This window comes from Siphateles boraxobius, unplaced genomic scaffold (genome assembly GCF_051911475.1).
Source record: "Siphateles boraxobius isolate OS27281-9 unplaced genomic scaffold, OSU_SipBor_1 164, whole genome shotgun sequence".
Lineage (NCBI taxonomy): Eukaryota > Metazoa > Chordata > Actinopteri > Cypriniformes > Leuciscidae > Siphateles > Siphateles boraxobius.
In genome coordinates this window covers 1,947,658-1,972,996 of record NW_027508771.1, presented here as the reverse complement: position 1 = coordinate 1,972,996, position 25,339 = coordinate 1,947,658, and the positions used below count along the sequence as shown (strand labels likewise).

The window sequence follows — 25,339 nt, the reverse complement described above, 5'->3', positions numbered from 1 at the left end:
CTTGACTAATAAGTCAATAAGTGCTCCTCTGCTGCCATGTATTAGTGGGAATTTCATGTCTTATTAAATAAAAGTGTGTTTGCCACAAAGTGCTAGTTTTCCTGAAACTTTTTAATTTTACAAATAATTACAAAAAATAACATTAAAATTGGATAATATTTAGGGCTTTGAAGTGCTGGAAAAAGTGTGAAGCACTTGAAAGCCCTTAAAAAGTGATTGAATTGCACTCTCAAAAGGTTTTCCATGTCAGCGCTGTTTTGATCTGATGTGTGGTTTATAATAGAATTCTGCACCGAATTTGAATGCTTCCAACTAGACCTCGCTGCATTGTTATTAATTCTGCTGTAAATTAAAATGCTTTCTCACTGGTTCTCCCAGTGCTGTGTAGTAAAGGTGTAGCGTGATTGAGATCGGCCCGAGAGTAAATCTGTTCTAAGTTCGCTCTGCGCTGTCCATTGCTGTGCGTTGATAAACGGTCCGCGTAGCGCAGCTTAAACGAGAAGCGCTGTTTCGTATCACTTTCGTTTCGTTTGCCGTTTGATATTTCTCAAATGTAACAGAAATTGCAGCTCTTATCAGCAAGACTGGCATGTTTGGTTTCGTCGCAGTCTTAAAGATGCAGTATGTAACTTTTTCACTCTACTAAAGCATAGAAATACCATAATATGTTTGCATATATTGAGAAACCATGCTAAGTTCACATATACGTTTCTCTGAAAAACACTTCTACATCCAGTTATTTTACTTTGAAATGTGCGTTTTCAGGCTGGAATGTTTGTTTTTGTTTTGGTCCAATTCTCATTGTCTATTGCACTCGTTCCTGATGTGTGCTCAAACTGGCAACCCGTGTGAGCGCCATCCAGTCTGAGGAGCAGGTGGCCGGAGAAACGACGATCTCCGATATTTTTAGACTGCAGTACCTATTTCTACCGACTATTTACATCATTCTTACAGACTGCACCTTTTAAGCAACAGCTGCTGATGAAATGACAATGGGGACCGGAAGTAAACTTAACTGCCGTAGCCAAAGAATGCTAAAAACACTAAGGCCCTGTCCCAAATGGCACACTTCATATGCACTTTCGGTCTTGTGGACTTACAATTGCTGCTGCGTGCATGCGTCTGTTAAGTCCATAGTCAGTAGGGTGTCCCATTTGCTATTTTAGGTTTCAGAAGCTTTGCGGTCGATATGCGCCCTCGATGCGCACTTTTGCCGAGCCCGCACTGATGCTAGCTAGGCATGAGACTTCTTCCCGACAGTCAAAGCGGCATTACATCACGAAAGTTTGGACTTAATAGATAATTTAATCATTTGACAAAGTACAAAAGAATGTCATTTAAAAATGACAAACATGCAAACACAAAACTTACGAGAGCATCTCTGGTGGAGAACAGTGACTGGATTGTGCACACATTGACATAAAAGGGGGCTTGAGCACCTGCCCTTTTTCTTCCTCACGAGCAAGTGCCCTTTTTTCTGGGGTGATTTTTTTTATGAATAATGAAGATCAATTATACGTGTTTAACGTCCCGTTAATAATTTGACCACCTGCAATGCATCTGCCTGATTTGATACTAATGCTATTTATACATACAATTTCAATTATTTTAATGTGCTATGCATGGCGTTTTTAACCATGGTAAATATATCTGTAGGGCTGTCAATACCAGCAGTGGCGAATTCCATGGACAAAAACCCAAGAACTGCATTATTAGACAGTTTTCTAAGGCTGCAAAATTTATTAAAACCATTTAAAAATCATAATACAGCATTGCACCATTTTAGCATTTATAAACCTACGCTTACACAGCAGAATACGATATGTTATGTAATCAATATGTTTCTAAATAGGCAAATTTGGTGCGTTCAAGTCCTCCTGGTTAGTTCGTATTTATGAGATGGGAAGACGTGTTTACAAAGCAGGTGCGTTAACACTTTTGTCGGAGTAAGATGGCGGTGTACTTTCTCTTAATTATTACACAAAAATACAGCAAGGTTCTTAAACTCTATTTCTAGAAAATGTTCTCTGTCGCTGTAAGTTACAGAAACCACACATGAATACCAGCAACACAGAGTAGACACATGTTTGTGCACATGAGTGGCTCTCTCGTACTGTATGATGTGACAGAGTAGTTGTTCAGTCTAGTTCTGTTCACACAGCACGTTTTCCGAAATTGTGGTCGTGAGTCGAGAAAATTTACTGGCGTGATTTCGGTTATAGAATGCGGTTGTCATTCCTGTAAATAACAGTACTGTGTGTGAACGTACCTATATTATGGACTCAAATAGAGGACTGACAACATTATTCTGCTGGTGTGTGAACGTGGAAATATACTTTCCTTTATGCCATTATCTAAAATTAAATCTAAAAATCTTGATGTTTATGGACCAACAACTCATATAAAGTTTTCACTAACCAATTGCTGTTACATCTTTAAAAGCATTGTCTTTCCTGCGCTATTGATTTAATCTTGCTTGATTTGTGGGATATTTAGTATCATAATTTGACAGCCAGTCATAAAGACAGAGACGAGGAACAGCCATCTGCTTTCCCCTCATCCCTCAGAGCTTGCAGTGCTAAATATAAAAGCAGACACCTGCGGGAGGCCACCAAACTGCAAGTGACACACTGTCGGTTTGATTACCTGACAGGTAGATATTATCCCCTGCCGATACGACGGAGAAGAATTCGCGGTTGTAGAAAGGCAAGCTGGCCAGGGGGTACCACTTGTTGTTCTGAGGGTTGAAGCAAGTGACGGCTGTCAGCGAGCGTTGGTTCATACCGATGACCTGCCGCCCACCCACCAGCACGATCACCTCAGCGACACCTGCAAGGACAGGACGGACACAAAAACATTGACATTCACTAAAATAACCTGCTGGAAGCGACTACTCAGACCTGTTTGGGACCAGGGGCCAGTTGCATAAACATAGCCGCTAAGAACTAGTCTGACCAACTAGCAGTTAGTTAGGGCAAATCAGCCTTACTTTTTGGATTCAAGTGAGAGCATTCTGCCTTTTTATGTAACTGACTTAAAGTTATGACCAGTCTTAAAGAAAAAAGTTAGATGACCAACCAGTTCATGCAACCGGCCACAGATCACATTTCAAGATGATTTTATATGGGAAGTGCTGGTGCTGGTTATTGTGGCAGGTGAACGAGCTTGACCATGCTTTAAAATATAACGGTTCTTTATTGGCATTGATGGTTCCAGGGACCTTTAACACCCATGGAACCTTAACAATGCACAAAAGTTTATTTATCATGGAAAAAGTTTCTTTAGAATATAAACATTTTCGTGACACTTTACAATAAGGTTCATTAGTTAACGTTTGTTAATGTATTAACTAACATGAACTAACCATGAGCAATACATGTGTTACTGTATTTGTTATTCTTTGTTAATGTTAGTTAATAAAAAATAAAGCTGTTCATTGTTTGTTCTTGTTAGTTCACAGTGCATTCACTGATGTTAACAAGATTTTCATAAAGTATTAGTAAATGTTGAAATTAACATTAACAAAGATTAATAAATGCTGTATAAGTGCAGTTCATTATTAGCTCATGCTAACTAATGTAGTTAACTAATGTTAACTACATTACTAATGTTAACTAATGAACCTTATTGTGAAGTGTTACCAAATATTCTTCACACTAAGAAAAACAAAAAACAAAAATGGGTTCTTTTTAGAAGAGGGCATGATGAGTGACCAGCCAAAACTATTTTGCATTTGAGTCAAAAAAAAAGAAAGAAAAGAGACAATTTTGGGGGAGATAACAAATGTTCCCTGCTAAAAATGAGGCGTAACTTAACACAGAGCGCCAGCAAAGATGTTATCAGAATCACCACAGAGTTATCAGCTAAATTTGACTTGACAAAAATATGCAAAGTGTATTTCTATTCAAGAAAAAGTACAGATTCATTGGTATAAAAAAGGGCTTCATGCTCCATTATTTTGTGTGAGTTGAAAGTACCCAACACGATCTTATCATCCAAATTAAAATTCATGACATACATCGTCTTGAAAAAAAATAAAAGAAACAGTGGATCGGGGCAGAAAGACAGAAACTCCCTGTAACGGCAGAAAATTAAATGTCATTGTATGCCTCTTAAAAAAATATTCAAAAGAAAAAAAGAAGAAATACTTTTGCCTGTGACTTCAATGGCTCCTGAAAATACAGGAATGAATTATGTCTGGGGACATTTATTTTGTAATTCTTTTCAAAATAGTGATTCAGGAAACTGAAGGCTTAAAGCACATACTGTATAAATCTCTCTGGGGACATTCACCAACTATGTGTTTCAATGAGCAGTCTGTCTTGTTTTAGTATCTGATTCCCTAAAGGAATTCTGCACATAAGAATGCAAAAAAAAAAAAAAAAAAAAAACTTTTGAACGATAGTGTGTATTATGAACTCTTTCCCTGTCAGTGTTTTTGTTTTATTTTTTACAAAAGTTGCCAGCCAACGCCAGCATTTTTTAAAATAATTTTTTACAGAAAATGTCATGGCTCCTAGAACATATTGTTGTATGATCTGAACATACACTAAATTAAAAGAAAGAACAGAGCCTCTGTTGTGAATAAGGCAGTATCTATTAGTCTTATTTGCATAAAAAAGGGGAGCAATTAATGCTAAAAATAATGGCAGTAACAATTTAAATATTCATGACGCATGTCTATACCGGGGCATATCTCATGTGCTGCAGTGAATGCATGTAAATAAGATGCATGTGCGCTTAAACACCAGATACTAAGGTGACACAACCAGCGGTGGGATATTCCTGCTCAAGCTCGGGTTCACAGGCATCTCCTGAGAAGAAAAAAAGCTTTTGACTGGCACGAATATCTTCTCCGGTGGCAGCTCTTTCAGCTGCACGACTGCAAGTTGTTTTCCTACTTCACAACAGTACAGGAAACACTTTCTATCCCCCTTTTCTCCAGCAAACAAAACCCCCTTTTCCCACAAACCCTCACTGCACGCCACTACATTACAGCAGAAGCATCAATCAAACACCACATGACAGCCTTGCTCGTGTTCTGCCATCAGCGTCCTCCAGCAGATATATGCTCTCCTTATACTCTCTCATCTCACCCTGCATGCATGTGTTAATGCAGCATGGCAGGGATCAGGCCCGGGGTCCAAGCCCTTCTGCCGAGCGAGGGACCCTGCTGTGCTCGGGCCCTTCCTGCTGACTGTGGCATTAGAGACTCAAGCATCAGGAGGTCCAGCACTGCCGCCCCACCTCTGCCCCTCTCAGATCAGACCAATGGATTATGACATGAAAAGAATTCAAGGAGCTTTCTAGATTTAGATTTCCCCCAAAATCCCTCTAGCGTGTTATCTATCAGGTTTTGGCGCATGAAACAAAAGAGCAAAAGATCTTCTAAGAAAAAACACACCTCTAAACATAAATAAATTAGAAAAGAGCAGCCTATAGAATTTAAAGGGGACATATTATGAAAATCTGACTTTTTACGCGTTCAAGTGCTACAGTATAATCGGGTCCCCAGTGCTTCTACCAACCCAGAAAATGTGAAAAGTGACAACCCAGTAACTTTGTTTTGGTAAGCTTTTCTACGCAAGCATGTCAAAAAATTAGCCGATGAGATTTCGCTCCCCTTCTGACGTAGCAAGGGGATCTTATTACAGTATTACCGGCCCATAATCTGCAAGTTTCCACCCACGGCACCTCCATTTGGTTTTCACAAGTGACAACAGTATAACTAGTTCTAACGCAATGGCAAAAGTTTGAGCAAAGCATGCATACTGTTCTGTCATTGCAGCACAGACGAACATAGAACACTATTTGACCAAAACATGTCACAGCTGTCTCATAAAAACCTCAGGGAACTGTGTCACCTTGTGTAAAAGTTAAACATGACATAACATGCAAGTCGATGAAACAATGTAACGCCACTACAACCACATAAATGTACCCACTAACCATTCAGAAACGTTCAGGTGCGTCTAGAAGTTGCAACCTCTTCCTGAGTCTCTGTAAGGCTGCACTCCACTACTGTTATTTCTGAAATTTGACTGACATTTGCTTGTTTTGTTATTGCCGGAGTATCCGAAGCTCGTGTAAAGAATCACCCTCTTCTGAACAGGGGCGGGGAGCAGCAGCTCATTTGCATTTAAAGGGACACACAATAACAGAGTGTTTTCACTCACACACAAAAAGGGGCAACTTTGACAAGCTATAGTTAATGATCTGGGGGGTAATTTGAGCTGAAATTTCACAGGCACAATCTGGGGACACCGATTTATATTACATCTTGTGAAAAGGGGCATAATATGTCACCTTTAAAGTCTACATGAAATCAGAATTGACTCAATTGGGGGAGGGGGTGATGTTTTACCACTTTTGTACCTCTCTTTTGAATCGCTAATACAAAAGTGGAAGTAAAATGCGGACTGACGCCTTGGGCATTTGTTACGGATATGAATGTCCGTGCGGCCGTGAATGAATAACACAACAACTAGAAAAACACATTTAATCCTTTGCAGGTTCCCTATTAGCATTGGGTTTCAATCCAAAATATTGCCAAATAGGCACTTTTCCATTTAGCTTTGAAATCAAATCTTCTGCCATCGTCTTGTCAGTTAGCTAGTGGCTAATAAATGAAATTTGACTCCTGCTGCTGATCTGTGCTGGGACTCTCGTTCAGCTCACGCTGCATACAATAAAAAATCAAAATGGCGTTGGGGGGCGGTGCCGGCGGTGAACATGCACTAATAATGGAAAGTGCCAGTGCTGTGAATAAGGGTTTAAAATGTGCAACTATCATACTGTTTCACAAATATAATTGTAGCATTTAAAAACTACATGACTATATCCAATCTTTTATCTCATGTCATTACCAAACAAAAAAGAAATCCTGGTTCTTTACACTTGGATGGGACTTGGGATGTAACTACCTCTAAAAAGCTGATTGCATATACAACTCTATACACTTAGAAAATTAAGTTCTCTAAAGATGAAGTAATTTAATTTTTCCATGTTGAAAAATCTGCAAAAAGTCACTGGACCATAAAAAAGTCCAAACAGACTAGATGCAAAGGCCGCAGTAATCCAAAATGATACTAAGCCTCTAACAAAATAAGTAAGACTCTATTGAAAAGTGTAAACAAAAATAACAGCCGTACTGAAATGCAACAACAAAAGGCGGATCAAAACAGATTTCCATTACTGAACGACTATAATGAATGAAGAATGTAAAAGCACCGCGGTCTGTTATAAACTGGGTCGTTCAGTGTGATAATGTCAGCATAGCTTTAGTATACACAGGTGAAATTTACCCACCGGCTAACGCTCTGTAATAAGAGGCGCAGGTGCACTGACAGCCGCTGTTGATGCTTGCTTTGGCAGCTCTGTGACAGCGCTGTGGCTCTATTCCAGATGCGTGGAGGCTTTGTCATGCAACATCATGACGAATTTCTATCCAGCATGCTGCTTCTATATCTGTGGACTACATTATTATAAAACAGGGCTGGTTGGTCAACACAGCATTCCAGACATGCTAAAAATACACTATATAACATGCAAAACAGCTCCGGAGGTACTGTGTATCACTGCACACCGCACAAAGACCAAATACTAACCTTAATTTACAAGTCCGGACATGATCTTATAGTTAAATTTGTTAAAGTCAAGTAGTCAATCATGTTATCCCTTAAAACTTACATTTGATCATCAAAATGACATATTTAAATGTGTTTTTTTTTCTTGATTCTTCATGCCTTGAAATAGCTTGAATGTAACTCTACACCATTGCCTCATTTAGTATAGGGGGTTCTAAGAATATGCAAATTAGCCCCGCCTCCACTCACTTGCACCAGCTCATTGATGATCACACGTTAACGTGATTGGTTACAATGTAGTTTGTGACATCAGAAACACCAGCGATTTCAAACCGTGTTTTTGAGATTGTATTTGGTTCACTGCAGTTTTTTAAGGAGAAAATACTCAGCAATGGTGTTGATATGAATTTGCAAATGGTTTGACTTAAAGCATATCAAAAATACCACATAGACACATAAACAACATTAAAAGTAGGATTTTCACCATAGGGGGACATATTGTGCTTTTTTACATTTTCATCTTTAGTGTTTAATGCTGCTGTTTGAACATGAAAAAGTTCCAAAGCACAAAGTCACTCCAAAGGGTGTTATTCGCTATATCAGTGAGGACTGATTTAGTCTGGGTTTCCCCATGCTGCCTTCCCGCAGTGCGATTTTATTCACGCTGAAAGGCAGTATGGATACCATGGTCCAGATTTTCGCCTCATCTAGGGAACCAATCACAGAACGGGGAGGAAGCAGCAAAACGATTCCTGTTCGAAGGAGTGATGAGATAGTTAGCATATTGGCATCACTCAATGGCTGGCTGTCTAAGTGGTGTCCGCAAAATAATATAGAATTCATAGACAATTGGAAAAGTTTTTGGGGCAAACCTGACCTGTTGAAAAGAGATGGTATTCATCCCTCCTGGGATGGTGCTGCTCTTCTCTCTAGTAATTTGGCTCATAGTCTTAGAGATAAAACATGACAATCTGGGGTTCAGGTCAGGAAGCAGACAAACTGGCTAATCGCGTCACCAAGGTCAGATAAATCCCATCACATAGAGGCTCTTTCACCTAGATATCATCATATCGAGACTGTGTCTGTTCCCCGAATTTGGAAATCCAAAAAACGTCCAAACCGATCTAAGGTTAAAAATGTAATTGATATTCAACAAATAAAAAATAGATATAATACAGATGAGCAAACGATAAAGCTTGGGTTGCTGAATATTCGATCCCTTACTTCAAAAGCACTCATAGTTAATGATATGATTTCAGATTATAACCTAGATGTGCTGTGTATGACAGAAACCTGGCTAAAACCAGACGATTACATTACTTTAAATGAGTCCACCCCTCATGATTACTGTTATAAACATGAACCTCGCCTGAAAGGCAAAGGGGGAGGTGTTGCTGTAATTTATAGTAATATTTTCAAAACCACTAAAAAATCTAGTTTAAAATGTATTTCTTTTGAAGTGTTGGTGCTTAATGTAAAATATATAATGTAAACGATAAATCAAGTTTGAGAATTCTGCTGGCAACTGTATACAGGCCACCAGGGCACCATAAAGATTTTATCAAAGAATTTGCTGACTTTCTATCAGAATTAGTATTGACTGCAGATAAAGTCCTAATTGTTGGTGATTTTAATATACATGTAGATAATGGAAAAGATGCAATGGGATTGGCATTTAAAGACATTCTTAACTCTATTGGAGTTAGACAACACGTGTCAGGACCTACTCATTGTCGTAATTAGGGGTGGGGGAAAAAATCGATTCTTAAATGCATCGCGATGCGGACGTGGACGATTCTGAATCGATTCACAAATGTCAAAAATCGATTTTCAAAAAAAAAAAATTTTTTTTTTTTAGATATGTAGCCTATTTATAATGACGTAATATTGACGGAACGCAAAAGACGGAACTCTGAAGCGCGGAAGTGCAGTGCCCGGACCGTCTGTCTGTGGCGTGCGCACATAACAGAGACGCGATGGCTGAGCGCGAAATCCAAACACCCTCCTCGTTAAAAGCTGACGTGTGGAAATATTTTGGCTTCTATGAAGTTGAAGGGGGAAAGGAGCTGGACAAGAGCCACACTAGTTGTAAGCTTTGTAGAATAAAACTAAAATATTTCGGCAACACGACAAATATGAGAAGCCATATGACACGTTTCCACCCAGAGGAGGAAAAACACTCGGCTGTACCAGAGCCGTTTCTCTCTATGGCTCTGGGCTGTACCGGTGTTCAGACGATTTCTGCTGCCTTGTCGAAAAATGCTACCCAAACGCGAATCGATCATAGATAATGTTGATTCATTCTCTATTGTTTCCATAATGGTGTAAATCTCACAATATTATAACATCGTTATTTCATTTTAATCAGGGTAAGTGTATGGGGAGCATATTTGGATATTTTAAATGAACTAGCAATTATCACATTTGATATAACAAGTAAAAATGATATTATTATATGAAATAAAATTATAATAAAATTCGAAGTTAAGAGTACAGTATAATATACTGTTTTTATTTTTAAAACGGTGTGAAAGTAAAAATTATCATCAAATATTCATCTTTGACCTGTCAAAGTTTCCTACAAGTATCCACAGCAAGGATGCATAGATTTATGGGCGTGGTAAGCAGAAGAAAAATGAGTCTGCACATGCACCAGTAAGTAGCACATCTCGATGGGTAGCATGAATCGTCAGAACACCTGTTGTTGTTATATTATTAATTTACTACAAGTATGCTGCTAGTTCAGGCACACATTTATTTTCCTGTTGGTTCTTTGCAATGTTAATAAAATATATTGTACGTTAATTCTTTATGGGTCATTACTTTGTACTTTTAAAGCAAAGTATTTATATTCACACACACACACACACACACAAAAGATTCAGATAATCGATAATCGCTTTTGAATCGAATCGCAGGCCTCTGAATCGTAATCGAATCGAATCGTGAGGGGCCTAGAGATTCCCACCCCTAGTCGTAATCATACTCTAGATCTAATATTATCACATGGAATCAATGTTGATGCTGTTGAAATTCTGCAGCAGAGCGACGACATCTCAGATCATTATCTAGTCTCTTGTAAATTACATTTAGCCAAGGCTGCAAAGCCAACTCCGTGTTACAAGTATGTTAGACCTGTCACTTCTGCCACTAAAGATTGCTTTATCAATAATCTTCCTAATCAGTTTCATCATCTCAGCATCCCAGATAGCTTAGAAGAACTCGATATTGCAACAGAAACTTTTAACTCTCTCCTTTCCAGCACTTTAGATACAGTTGCTCCGTTGCGCTTAAAGAAGATTAAAGAAAATAGTCCAACACCGTGGAGAGCAGCCAGAAAAATGGAGCGCAACTGGAAGAAAACAAAACTAGAGGTATTTCGGATTTCATGGAAGGAGAGCTCGATTGCTTACAGAGAGGCTTTAAAAGCTGCTAGATCTGCTTATTTTCCAACCCTATTAAAAGACAATAAACATAATCCAAGGTATTTATTTGAAAAAGTGGCTACACTAACGAAAAAGAAAGCTTCAAGCCCAGAAGTTTCTAAGAAACACAGCAGTAATGACTTTATGAACTTCTTCACTTATAAGATTGATAATATTAGGGACAAAATTATAATTATGCAACCGTCTACTACAGCATCACATCAGGGAGTGCATTATAGTCTCCCCGAGGTAAAATTTGATTCTTTTTTTGCTATAGGAGAGGAAGAATTTTGCAAACTTGTTAATTCATCTTAATCGACAACATGTATGTTAGACCCTATACCGACTAAACTACTGAAAGAGATGCTTCCAGAAGTCATAGATCCTCTTCTTAACATCATTAATTCATCTTTGTCTCTAGGATACGTACCAAAAACCTTTAAGCTGGCTATGATTAAACCGCTTGTTAAAAAAACGCAACTTGATCCTACAGAATTAGTCAATTACAGGCCGATCTCAAATCTACCTTTTCTGTCAAAGATACTAGAAAAGGCAGTATCCTCACAACTGTGTTCCTTTCTTAAAAGAAATTGTATCTGCGAGGATTTCCAGTTAGGATTTAGACCGCACCATAGCACTGAGACAGCTCTCATTAGAGTCACAAATGATTTGCTCTTATCATCCGATCGTGGTTGTATCTCTCTATTAGTGTTACTTGATCTTAGTGCTGCATTTGATACCATCGACCACAACATTCTCTTAAATAGACTAGAAAACTATGTTGGCATTAGTGGACTTGCATTAGCATGGTTTAAATCATATTTATCTGACCACTATCAGTTTGTAGCAGTAAATGAAGAGATGTCTTATCGATCACAAGTTCAGTATGGCGTACCACAAGGCTCAGTACTAGGACCGCTGCTGTTCACTCTGTACATGCTACCTTTAGGAGATATCATTAGGAAACATGGAATTAGCTTTCACTGTAATGCTGATGATGCTTAGCTCTATATTTCTCCCAAACCTAACGAAACTCACCAATTCACAAAATTATCGGAATGCTTAGTTGATATCAAAAATTGGACGACTAGTAATTTCCTACTACTAAATTCTGAAAAAACAGAGATTCTAATTATTGGACAAAAAACTTCCACACGTAATAACCTAGAATACCGTCTAACACTTGATGGCTGCTCTGTTAAGTCTTCGTTGTCAGTTAGGAACCTGGGTGTGCTCTTTGATACCAATCTTTCATTTGAAAGTCACGTGTCTAGTGTCTGTAAAACCGCATTTTTCCATCTTAAAAATATATCTAAATTACGTCATATGCTCTCATTGACAAATGCGGAACAACTAGTTCATGCGTTCTTGACATCAATGCTAGATTATTGTAATGCTCTACTGGGTGGTTGCCCTGCACGCTTAATAAACAAACTACAGCTAGTTCAAAACGCAGCCGCTAGAGTTCTTACCAGAACCAGGAAGTACGACCATATTAGCCCGGTTCTGTCAACACTGCATTGGCTCCCTATTAAACATCGTATAAATTTTAAAATATTGCTGATTACTTACAAAGCACTAAATGGTTTAGCTCCCCAGTACTTGAGCGAGCTCTTAACGCATTATAGTCCTTCACGTCTATTGCGATCTCAAAACTCCGGCAAGTTGATAATACTTAGAATATATAAATCGACTGCTGGCGGTAGATCTTTTTCCTATTTAGCACCAAAACTTTGGAACAATCTTCCTAACATTGTCCGGGAAGCAGACACAGTCTGTCAGTTCAAAGCTAGACTAAAAACACATCTCTTTGACCTAGCATTCACATAACACTCTATAGCCTTCTATAATTCAATATTAGGCTGCTTAGATTAGGTCAGCCGGAACTGGGAACACTTCCCTCATATCCTGATGTACTCGTTACATCATAAGAAGAATGGCATCTACGCTAATTTTAGTGTCTTTGTTTATCCCGAGGTTTTCCCGCAGCCTGCTGGATCCAGGCCGTTTCCAGATCTGACAAAGGACCTGATGACAATGCAGTGCTGAAGTGCCAACTAGCCTCTCCCTATGGAGGATCCCTATACAACTCTACAGATAAAGCGTTGTGGAATTTTTCGGTTCGCGTACCTACCCAAAGTGATAAGATAAAATAAAATTCTGCATCAAAATTTATAGACAAGTAGTTTGTTTAGGCATGGTTTGTAAGGAATTACAAACCTGCGCACATATATTCAAACGCACATAACTATAGAATCAATTCTTAATGCGCATGTGAACGCCATCAGCGTCTATCACAGGTTCACGTTTAAAGTCTGTTTAGAGAGAACGGTGTCGTCTTATCCCCCCCTAATCTAATAACAAATGATCATTTAGACGGAAGTGAATCAATCAAAACTAACTTTAGCTGGAAAAAACATTTTTCAAGAGCCACTATAAAACCAAACCAATCTCTGTTACCTTAAATTATATGTTTATCTCTGTAAAGCTGCTTTGAAACAATCTACTAACAATCTAATTGTTAAAAGCGCTATATAAATGAGGATGACTTGACTTGACTTGACGATGACGACATCTATGCGACACACCGAAGCAGTTTGTTTATTTCTATGGATTCAGCATGGCAGCAGACACAAAGCTAGATTTTGATGCAGCCTTAGATATACGGCAATAGTCGCTTAACGTCATTGTTTACACAAAAATTTCTTACCCATCGTCTTCTTCCTTGTCTAATTTCTGTCGCTCTACATACGTCATCTGGTATAATTGAAACGATTGGCTATGAGCTACGTACAGGTGCATTTGATAGACATTCTTAGCACCCAATAAACGGCGCCGGGCATTCGTAAACCACGCCTCAAATACGAGAAAATGTACATGTGGTTCCCAGACCCAAGCCTCAACGAGAATTGGGTCTGGCGTTAGCCAGGCTAGGACTGATTCTGAATTCCCTGAAACACCTCGATTGTAGTCTTGAGTTTTCTTCCGGGAATGTATACAATATTTCTCATTTATATAATTCCTGCTGAAGTCATCCACAAAAAAAAAAAAAGGGCGAGGCCTGGTTAGTTGAAATTCCATGGGCCATGACATTTCCGACACACTTACTTTTTTCCAACACTAATCCAGCCAACCAATCAGAGCAAATTACACAAGGAGGGGCTTCATAGAAACAAGCGGCTGAATCTGAAATCACCAAGGAGTTACTGACAAACTGGGAAGAGAGGTACAGTACTGCAACAATTTAAAATATTTGAAAAATAATGTTTTTTTATTGTTTGTTTTTTAACATTCAAACATGAAAACCTATTGTAGTAGACCCCAAAATAAAGACTTTGTAAAAGGGTATAATAGGTCCTCTTTAAAAAAAAAACAATGTATCCTTGAACTTTTATTATATGGTAACTGTTTTAAAAAAGCTCCCCATCAAGCCTAACAACAACCTTTATACATGACTATATAGGTTTATTATATTGCTTTAAAATAAAGTTGAAAGGTTTAGCTCTAAAATTATTGGATGAGTCAGGTTTAAATTAATAATTCAGATAAATTAAATTCTATATTTTAATGAGCCAATTTGCTAGGCCATGAATCCCACAGGATAAGCCAATTAGGCAATTATCTGGCAGAAAAAAAATGTTTATTTCAATTATTATTTATAATAAATGTTATTATATAGCTATTATCAATCATCAGGGCTGGGAGCATATTGTTGTTACTATATAATAAAGCTCATTTAGTGTAATAAAAACCTAGTGAGCTGACTAAACAGCATTTTCTCTTCTCTAAAGATACCTCGTTTTGGCAAATACAGTACTGAGTGCTGCATGTTGCCTTCAGGCAAGACACCCCAGGTGAATAGGGTAAAAAAAAATCTTTCTAGATCACCATACTTCCCCAGTTGAATGAATATATTAAAGGATTAGTTCACTTTCAAATTAAAATTTCCTGATAATTTACTCACCCCCATTTCATCCAAGATGTCCATGTCTTTCTTTCTTCAGTCGAAAAGAAATTAAGGTTTTTGAGGAAAACATTCCAGGATTTTTCTCCATATAATGCACCTTTCCAACGTGATGACGTACTGCGTGGGGTATCTCAGAGATAGTACAAGACAGGCATTTGTGGTTTTATAAAATTACCAATCATTTCGCTAGATAAGACCCTTATTTCTCGGCTGGAATTGTGTCGAGCCTTTGAAGCTGCATTGAGACTGACATTTGGACCTTCCAAATGTATTTGTCACATGCCTGTCCTGTCTTGTGTTGCACATGGGTGTTTGTTATGTTGTTCCATGTGCTGTTGTGATTGTTGATCCCTCCCCCTCGTTACCTGATTAGTGTTTGAGTTGTTCCACCTGTCCCCTCTTTATTTGTTCCCTTTTTAAGTCTCCTCTTGTATGCAGTCTTTGTCGGTTCGTTGTCATACGTCTTCCCAGTTCCTTGTTGATGTTCTTATGTTCAGAGCTAGTGTTGGTTTCATGTTCATTTATTATGTTTTCCCCCTCGTGGGTTTTTGATTTGTGTTTGTACGGTTTTTGTTATTAAATCCTCCTTGTTTTTGCACTTGAGTTCTCTTCCCATTTTTGTATGTGTTGCGTGACAGTATTGATGGGAGTATTGATGGTTGGTTGCAATTGAAGTCCATTATATGGAGAAAAATCCTGGATGTTTTCCTCAAAAACCTTAATTTCTTTTTTGACTGAAGAAAGAAAGACATGGACATCTTGGATGACATGGGGGTGAGTAAATTATAAGGAAATTTTTATTTGAATGTGGACTTCTTTAAGAATTGCAAAAAGTTTTCTGAAATGTTGTTTAAATATGCAAATTGTGCATTATCTAATTAAATATGCACTAATTTGCATACATTTCTACAACAGAAATTGCTACATTTCCTGAAGCCAGGTTCAAAGTACACGTTTCATTTTTTTTATATATATATTAGAGTCAAATGTTTTTACAGATGGTATTTTGGATATCCCTTTTTATCACTTTGGACCTCAACAGCCAGAACAAAAAAAAATCATTTTCACCATTTTTTAGGATTAAAATGTTGTATGAAAAGGCAATTTGTTAACATTATTTAATGTATTAACTAACAATGAGCAATACATTTGTTACAATATTTATTAATCTTTGTTAACATTAGTTAATAAAATACAGCTGTTCATTGTTTGTTCATGTTAGTTCACAGTGCATTTCTAATGTTAACAAATACAACTTTTGAATTTAATAATGTATCAGTAAATTTTGCAAGTGAAACTAACATTAAATGTGATTGTTAAATGCTGTAGGAGTATTGATCATTCCGAGTTTATGTTAACTAATGAAGTTAACTTATGTTAATTAATGAAACCTTATGGGTAAAGTGTTACGAGGCAAATTATATATGAACAAACCTCTCAGTAAAAACCTTCAGAATATACAAAGGAATAAAACTGTAAAGTTTGGTGCATGTAAGTGCTACTAATGTACAGATTTCTGACTCCGTGCAGGAGAAAAAATAAATTTTGCCTTTTAAAGATATGTACTGTAATTTAAAATCTGAAGACGCAAATAGACTCTATTTCACTCAATTTTCTTCCCACTTTCTTAAAAACAACAATAAAAAAAAACAAAAAAACAACAAACTTTATAAAAAGCTAAAAAGCCCCAAAATCTCAAAATTGACAGATGCATGAAAAACGTCCTCGGGTTACGACTGTAACCCTTGTTCCCTGAGAAGGGAACGAGAACTGCGTCGAATGACACTTTGGGGGAACGCCCCTCAGCGTAGCGCCTCTGAAGTATGAATGAAACTGAGCCGATCTCTGATTGGTGCAACGTCATGACGTAATGGGTGACGGCAGATAGGCGGAAGCTATAAAAGCAGCCGGCACACATAAGATGTCAGCTTCTGTGATGAAGCAAGCGCTCCCAGGCAGGGGAAGGCGTGGCCAAGGGACGCAGTTCTCGTTCCCTTCTCAGGGAACAAGGGTTACAGTCGTAACCCGAGGACGTTCCCTTTCGAGGGAACTCCAACTGCGTCGAATGACACTTTGGGGGAACGAGTACCCACTACGCCACAACGCGCCCTGCCTGCCCTAGTGTGAAGCTGCTCACAGGCACACTTAGGACGCGAGCACAAGAGAGCCGGGTGTAGACGGAATGTCCAAACTATAAAACCTAATAAAGGTATGAGGGGTAGCCCATCCTGCTGCATCGCAGACCTCCTGGATGGGGGCCCCCGCGAGAAGGGCTCTAGAGGACGCCATGCCTCTGGTAGAATGAGCCCCACGGCCAAAGGTGAAGGCATACCGCGCACCTGATAGGCCGTGGAAATCGTTTGGACAATCCAGTTGCTGATGGTCTGCTTTGAGGCGGGAAGCCCCTTTCTGGGCGACCCGAAACACACCAGCAACTGGTCCCGACTTCCGCCATGAAGAGGACCTCTGAATGTAAATACTCAGTGCTCTGACAGGGCAGAGCATGTGAAGTCTCTCTTCATTCGCCGTCACGTGAGGTGGATGATGAAAAGCCTGCAGAACCGTAGGCCGTGCCGCACTGGACGGCACCTTAGGCAAATAGCCGGGCCTAGGGTGAAGAATGGCCTCAATGTTGCCTGGAGCAAACTCCAGGCACTCGTTAGATATGGAGAGCACCTGGAGATCTCCTACCCTCCTCAGAGAAGTAATGGCCAACAAAAAGACCACCTTCAACGAAAGGTTCTTGGCCTCAGCCGACTCCAGCGGCTCGAAGGGGGCCTCGGCCAGTCCTTCGAGAACCACTGCCAGGTCCCAAGTGGGAACCCTGGTACGAGCCGCAGGTCTCATCCTCCAAGCCCCACGGAGGAAACGTACGACCAATTGGTGTCTCCCCAGAGGCCCATCACTCAGAGGAGCGTGGAAAGCCGCAATGGCAGCCACGTACACCTTGAGTGTGGACGGGGTAAGACCAGTGGAAAAGCGATCTTGGAGGAACTCCAGCACTGAAGCCACTGGGCAGTTAACTGGGTCCACCTCACGCTCCCTACGCCAAACGGTGAAGACGTTCCACTTTAGGCCGTACAATTTCCTCGTGGATGGAGCTCTAGAACTGAGTATGGTCTCCACTACTCCAGCTGATAGGCCGGCCTCTAGGTTCTGTGCCCCCTCAGGGGCCAGACCCACAGTTTCCATAACTCGGGCCGAGGGTGAAATATTGAGCCCTCTGCCTGTGTCAGCAGGTCCCTCCTGATGGGAATCTCCCATGGAGGGCCGTCCAGGAGCAAAATTATGTCGGAGAACCATACTCGGGCCGGCCACAACGGGGCTACCAACAGTAGACTGATCCCGTTGCGACGGACTCTCTCTAGAACTCCCGGGAGCAGAGCGATCGGGGGAAATGCGTACAGACGTAACCTCGGCCACGTCTGCACCATGGCATCCAACCCCAGCGGGGCTGGATGGGTGAGGGAAAACCACAGTGGACAGTGGGTCGTCTCTCGAGACGCGAACAAGTCCACTTCCACTGGGCCGAACCTCTGAGATATTGACTCCACCACCTCGGGGTGGAGTCTCCACTCCCCGGGCCTCAGCCCCTGTCTCGACAGGATGTCTGCTCCCTGATTTTGACTCCCCGGGATGAATGTTGCTTTTAGAGACAACAACTTCCCCTGGGACCACAGGAGGATCTGATGCGCCAGTCTGCATAGAGGGCGAGACCTCAGACCCCCCTGATGGTTTATATAGGCCACTACCGACATATTGTCTGACCTCACAAGGACATGATGACCTTTGAGGTCCGGCAGGAAGCTCCTCAGAGCTCGGAACACCGCCAACATCTCCAGGCAGTTTATGTGCCAGGAGGCATGATGGTCCTGCCATAGGCCTGTCGTAAAGCGGCCGTCCATGACCGCGCCCCAGCCCGTGAGGGAGGCGTCTGTCGAAACGGTTCTCCGGCGACATGACGCTCCCAACACTGGCCCTTGGGACAGAAACCAAGCTTTCTTCCACATAGATAGGGAACGAAGGCATCTGCGCGTAACCCTGATCATGCGGAACGGGTTTCCCCTCGGGGAGAACCCCTTGGTTTTTAACCACCACTGAAGGGCCCTCATGTGCAGCAGGCCGAATGGAATGACACTGGACGCTGCTGCCATGAGCCCCAACACTCTCTGGAAGTGCTTCACGGTGATGGCTTGGCCTAGCCTTATCCTGGACACTGTGGTCAGGATGGACTCGATCCGCGCGGGAGACAATTGTGCCCGCATCGTGACCGAGTCCCACACCACTCCCAGGAACGTAGTTCTCTGGGCTGGTGTCAACACGCTCTTTTTCGTGTTGAGTCTCAACCCCAGGCTCTGGATGTGAGCGAGGACGACATCTCGATGCCGAACCGCCAGCTCCTGTGACTGTGCTAAAATCAGCCAGTCGTCGATATAATTGAGCACCCTGATGCCCTGAAGCCTCAGCGGTGCCAGAGCTGCATCCATACATTTGGTAAATGTGCGAGGGGAGAGAGCTAGGCCGAACGGAAGAACCCGATATTGGTACGCTTCGCCCCCGAAAGCGAACCTCAGGAACTTCCTGTGAGATGGAAGGATGGATATGTGGAAGTATGCGTCCTTTAGATCTATCGTGACAAACCAATCCTCGGACTGAATTTGACTCACGATAATGGGAATAGTGAGCATCTTGAACCTGACTCTCCTCAGAGAACGGTTCAGGTGCCTGAGATCTATTATTGGACGCAACCCCCCATCCTTCTTGGGAACTATGAAGTAGCGGCTGTAAAACCCGGACTCCCTGTCCGGTGGAGGAATACGATCTATAGCCTCCTTTGCCAGCAGGGAGTTTACTTTCTGTTCCAATACCCGACCCTGCACTGGGTCGACTACAGTCCAGACCACCCCGTTGAATCTGGGTGGGCGGGAACTGAACTGCAGCCTGTACCCATTTTGAATGGTGGGCAGGGCCCAAGGAGAAATATTCGCCAGATTTTTCCATGCATCGAAATATTTTACCAAGGGAACCAGGCTCTCGAGCCTGGCTTCGGGTATTAATCGGGATTCGTTCTCGGCCCCCTGAAGCGGATTCCCGGCAGGGCTGAACCGAAAACGATTCTCGATGGGCGGACGCGAATGCTGCCTGACCGCAAGCCTGTGGGGCGGACAGTGCAGCCTGCGTTCGCTGGATACCGATGTGTCCCGAAGCGTGTTTAACGGCGGGAGAGCAACATCGATTTCCTGCGGGCTCCGTGAAGGAGATGACCTCGGTCGTTCCACCATGGGTGGGGCCGCCCGCAGAGATCCTAGAGTAGCTAGGATCTCTTTGACGAAGCCTTTTTAGCCTGCAGGACGGCCCTCAGGTCGCCCTGCTTAGGCTGAGGCTTCGCCTGAGAGCGCTGTCTATGCCCCCAAGCTCCTTGAGGGGGGGCTCTAGACGCGACGCTCTGTTTTTGAGCCTGTCTATAGGCGGAGGAGCTGGCTGATGGCTGTGGCTGCGGCTGCCCACTGGGGGCAGACTTCTTGGACACTGAGCGGCGAGGGAGATATTGTTTGAAGGCCGCTGATTGTCTTTTCGCCTCCTGAAACCTGTCGACGACGGTATTAACGGCGTCGCCGAACAGGCCAGAAGGCGAAATCGGGGCATCAAGGAGGAAAGCCCTGTCTTTCTCCCTGATGCCCGTAAGATTTAACCATAAATGCCTCTCCGAGACCACCATAGCTGCCATGGAGCGACCGACAGCGCGGGCCGTCTCCTTGGTGACTTGGAGAGACAAATCAGCGACCTTCCTCAACTTCCTCAACACCCTCGCCCTCATCAATGTCCTTAAGAAGGTCGGCCTGGTACGCCTGGAGCATAGCCATGGTGTGAAGACTCGCACCAGCCCGACCCGCAGCCATATAAGCCCTGCCCACTAGCGCTGATGTGTCTCTACACGGCTTAGTGGGCAGCACCGGGGCTTTAAGGGATGATGCCGACTCAGGCGATAAATAATTCGCCAAAGGCTGTTCAACGCGCGGCATCATCCCATAACCGTTCTCTCGTGCCCCCATGATGTTACTATAATTTATAATAGGGGGATTGGAGACACGAGAAGAGTGTGGTTTTTTCCACGATCTACACAACTCGTTGTGCAGATCGGGAAAGAACGGCAAGCCCCGGTGATGAGGTTGTTCCCTGTGCTGCAGGAAGCGCTCATCCAGTTTACTTTTAGTCTGCGCTTCCTGCCTCTCTTGTGGCCAGCTGATATTTAAATGAGCCACCGCACGGGAAACAACCTCAATCAGCTCCTCATACGCGGGGACACGGGGCGGCGAGTCGTCCCCGAAATCCCCGCCCTCGATGCTGAGCACGTCAACCTCCTCAGAGGCAGACAGCTCAAACATCGGATCCTCGACTCGCGCAGTAGAAGCCGCGGGGCGGGCTTCTGCGCGAGGCTCGAGGACATCAGAACTGCCCGATGAATCCCGAGAAGGTGCCTCAGCAGCCTCGAGATCCCCGGACAGATCTCTTTGCGAGCCCCATGAAGAGCGTCGCCGCGCCGCCTCAGCGGGCGCGGGTCCCGCACCACGGGGCTCGCGAGGCTGACCATCTTCATCAAAGACAGCCGGGAACGCAGCACACGGATTGTCAACTTTTCACAATCCTCGCAAGCAGCCCCCTCGAGAGCTGCCTGCGCGTGCTGCATTCCCAAACAATGTGTGCACAGTTGGTGTGTGTCCCCGCCGTGATGTAGCGAGGGCAAGGATGCACACACTTCCTGAAGCTCACACTCGCCATTTCACTCATTCAGTAACAGACAACAATAAATAAGACAAACAGTCACAGATAGCGCTTGCTGAAGAACAGAAAGCTGACATCTTATGTGTGCCGGCTGCTTTTATAGCTTCCGCCTATCTGCCGTCACCCATTACGTCAGGACGTTGCACCAATCAGAGATCGGCTCAGTTTCATTCATACTTCAGAGGCGCTACGCTGAGGGGCGTTCCCCCAAAGTGTCATTCGACGCAGTTGGAGTTCCCTCGAAAGGGAACTGTGTTTTTGCCAGTAGTGTCTCACCTTCATGGGTAAGGCAATCCCAGAATGCATCATGACAAGCTCTAAGATGCTGGATATAAATGTCTCTTATTTTACGTAAACAAGGAAAAGTGTCAAAATAATTTAATCTAACAACACTTTTTTTTCAAATTTTGAGATTTTGTGCTATTTTGCTTCCATGACATGCCTTCTTTCAGACTAGTGGAAAGAAAACATGCAAACTGCACATTTAATTATTTATTTTTTACACTTCATCTATTTAAGCATGTACACATTTAAATTATAATACATATATTTAAAGGATGGGAGAGTCCAAAATCTCTACTTCATCACTTACATACAAGAAACGTAACAGTTTTACTCCTTTCTATATTTTGAAGGTTTTAACATGGGCGGTTTTGCTCATATATCATTCACCTGATTAATATAATATTTTACTCTAAAACATGGCATTTTTTCTGTCTGTTGACAGTATTTTTTGATTTATGGAGTAATAAAAATATATCCAAAATCCCCTCTGTAAAAGTTGTGTTCAGGCGCATTGTTGGCACGTTCCTATTTTGAGGCAACTGAAATAGACTACGCCATTGACCAACTGAAACCTGGTCTAAATTCAATGGCGCAGTCTATTTCAGTTGCCTCAAAATAGGAACGCGCCAACAATGCGCCTGAACAGAACTCGTTTTCAGTCCAGCGCACCGCACCCATGGGCGCACAAATGGGTGCATTTGCTATACAATGGGGCGCAGGACGTTAAAATTATATCTGCGTCGGGCTGAAACTAGCATAAAACACTTGATATACAATATCAACATATTTCGCCAGGTGATTATTCACAGTACATTAAGCCAGTTATTTTGTATTACAATTTTTCTGAAATATTTAATTATTCCGTGATATGAGTCATTATCTAATGAAATATGCACTAATTTGCATACATTTCAGAACAGAAATCTGAACACTGAATAAAACCAGTTTCAAAATTCTTGTTTTATTATGTTGACATATTTTGGCGGATTTTTTTTTTTTCGTTATTTAAACGCGTGTAATATAGAGCGCGTTAGTAATATGAGCCTATAGGCGGGTCCACAACGCACGTACACTTTGCTTATTACACACACAGGGTAGCAGCACACAAACTTCACTTCCAAATATTAAAAATAAAATGACTACAACGTAAAATATTAATATTGTGTACATAAAGATATGGTGGAATCCGACTTGTCCCGTAGATCATCTGCTTGCGCGCTTTAACCTCGCGCACGAGCAGATTCGTTTCCTCTCTGGAGAAGCGTTCAGTCTTTCCGCTTGCAAATTCTGCCATGTAAATTGCAATTGGCGCGAGCGCACTGGCTTTTAAAGGGAATGGGAGATGACACTCTAATTGGTTTATTGCACGTTACGCCCAAAACACACCCATTACTCATTAAGGCTCACTTAAAGCCCTGTTTTAAGATCGATTCTGATTAAATAGAACGGTTAAGATTGAAATTTGGACAAATGCTGCTGTCCCGAGAATTTTAGGTTTCTGTGTTAGCACCCCCCACCTCCACAATGGTTTCAGAGGGGCACTGGAACAATATCATTCATAAAACGCATTAAACTTTAGTTTACAAATCCGCGGAGTCTGCGGCTATAACCACCAACCACGCATCTCTACTGTAGATGGCAAGGCAGCTCAGAACAGCGCTAGTGTGTCACACAATAATCTTAAAGAAACTATAAGCCATGCTGAAGAATATACCGGCAGACAGTCGCGGGCGAGTTCTGGGCGTCTGCATCTCTTGGCGGGCGTGTGGCAGCATGTGGTAGCGTTTGGCTTCGTTCACCAGGTCCCTGCAGGCCTCAGAAGATTTGATCAGCTCCTCATTGTCCACCACGTTCAACAGGTAGCTGGGATGAATGAAAGGAAGCCGTACCACTGCCAACAGCTCAGACACATGCTGGGTACATGACAGAGAGAAAAACAAGACAGAGAGAAAGAATCGAATGAGAACAGAGAAAGAAAGAGATAATATGAGACAGCTTTGTGCTATACCCAACCTTAATTGTGGTCAAATCACTGTTACAGATGGCCTTATTGCATTATTCTTTTCAATGACTGAAAAAAAATCTATCTGGATATTTAAGCTTCAAATATTCACACAGCAATTTGTAATGATGCATCCGAGTATACAAATTACCCTGCTAGAAAAATAAAAAGTCTACCGAGGGATGCTGTGTGAGGATGCCCATTATAACCAAAGAGGTACAAAACAGATACTGACACACATTAATGCGTGGCAAATAACCTCCGCTAAAAGCATAAACATCAAAACAAGTTCACATATTGAAAGCTGGAAGATGAACGTTCTTTTTTCATATTCAGATGATTTACCTTCAACACAAACAGAAATCACACAAATGATTTAAAGGGGAAAAAAAGCATGTTTCATACAGACTGGTAATTCAACAGACATAGGCATGGATATCCATGGATGGATAGATGGATAGATGGATACAAGTAGATCTGTTAAACCCAAATAATGCATCTGGTCAAAAATCACACCATGATCATGAGTGTAATCATAGCTGGTCAGTTTTTATTTGTTTATTAACAGGCCGCATGAACAGCTTGACGTACAGGAGATCCTTTCCAAAGACTCCTTTTTCAGTTTGATCAACATTGGGTTGCCATGGTGAACAATCCCAGCGTGGCATTACTTCTTGTCCACTATATCTCCAGCGAGATTGTAAACACAAAAAGACACCGTCAACAGCTGGAGCGGCTCTCCTTCACTTTTTCACCGGCAATCGCTTTCAAAGGGAGCCTAATTGAGGGCTTCGTTTTGAGCAAAATACATTTGCATGTACACATTGTATTTCTAATGGTCTAGAAGAGAAAGGAAGAAAGGTCAAAGATTTACTGGTGACAGTGGTGGCATTTTACTAAAGTCCCTGGTGAGACTGGAAAAATCTGCACCATCACATTCAGATAGTTTATCAATCTGGCATTTCAGGTAGGAGCTCAAAACCATTTGTGGTGTGAGAAAAGGATCAAATAAATGAAAAATGGTTTCTGAAAAAGGCGTTTCTAGCAATCCACAGCAAGCATGGCCACTGGAGAAATCCCTCAGGATTACAACCATTCCCTCCACTGCTCAGGCAATCAAGACTTATCGACTGAATGATCTAGGAATCCAAATGGAGCTCCACTCACCACTCCGCTGAGCATATCTGCAATAATGTCATGCCATGAGGGAGCCAGACTATGGCTCGCTAAATACCAGATTAAGACAGAGTAGAGCACAAACCACAGCTTTACTGTGCAAAAAGACTGATGG

At 41.9% G+C, this 25,339-nt stretch overlaps 1 protein-coding gene across 1 annotated transcript in view; it reads right to left on the bottom strand.

The window, feature by feature from the left end:
* Positions 1 to 25,339, bottom strand: part of LOC143740068 (kelch-like protein 29) — a 462,524-nt gene that overhangs the window by 94,794 nt on the left and 342,391 nt on the right. The window contains exons 9-10 of the mRNA XM_077232146.1: positions 23,761 to 23,959; positions 2,647 to 2,829 (exon numbers count right to left, since the gene is read on the bottom strand). Coding sequence (XP_077088261.1) covers positions 2,647 to 2,829; positions 23,761 to 23,959 — 382 coding nt within the window. The remainder of the gene's footprint in view (positions 1 to 2,646; positions 2,830 to 23,760; positions 23,960 to 25,339) is intronic.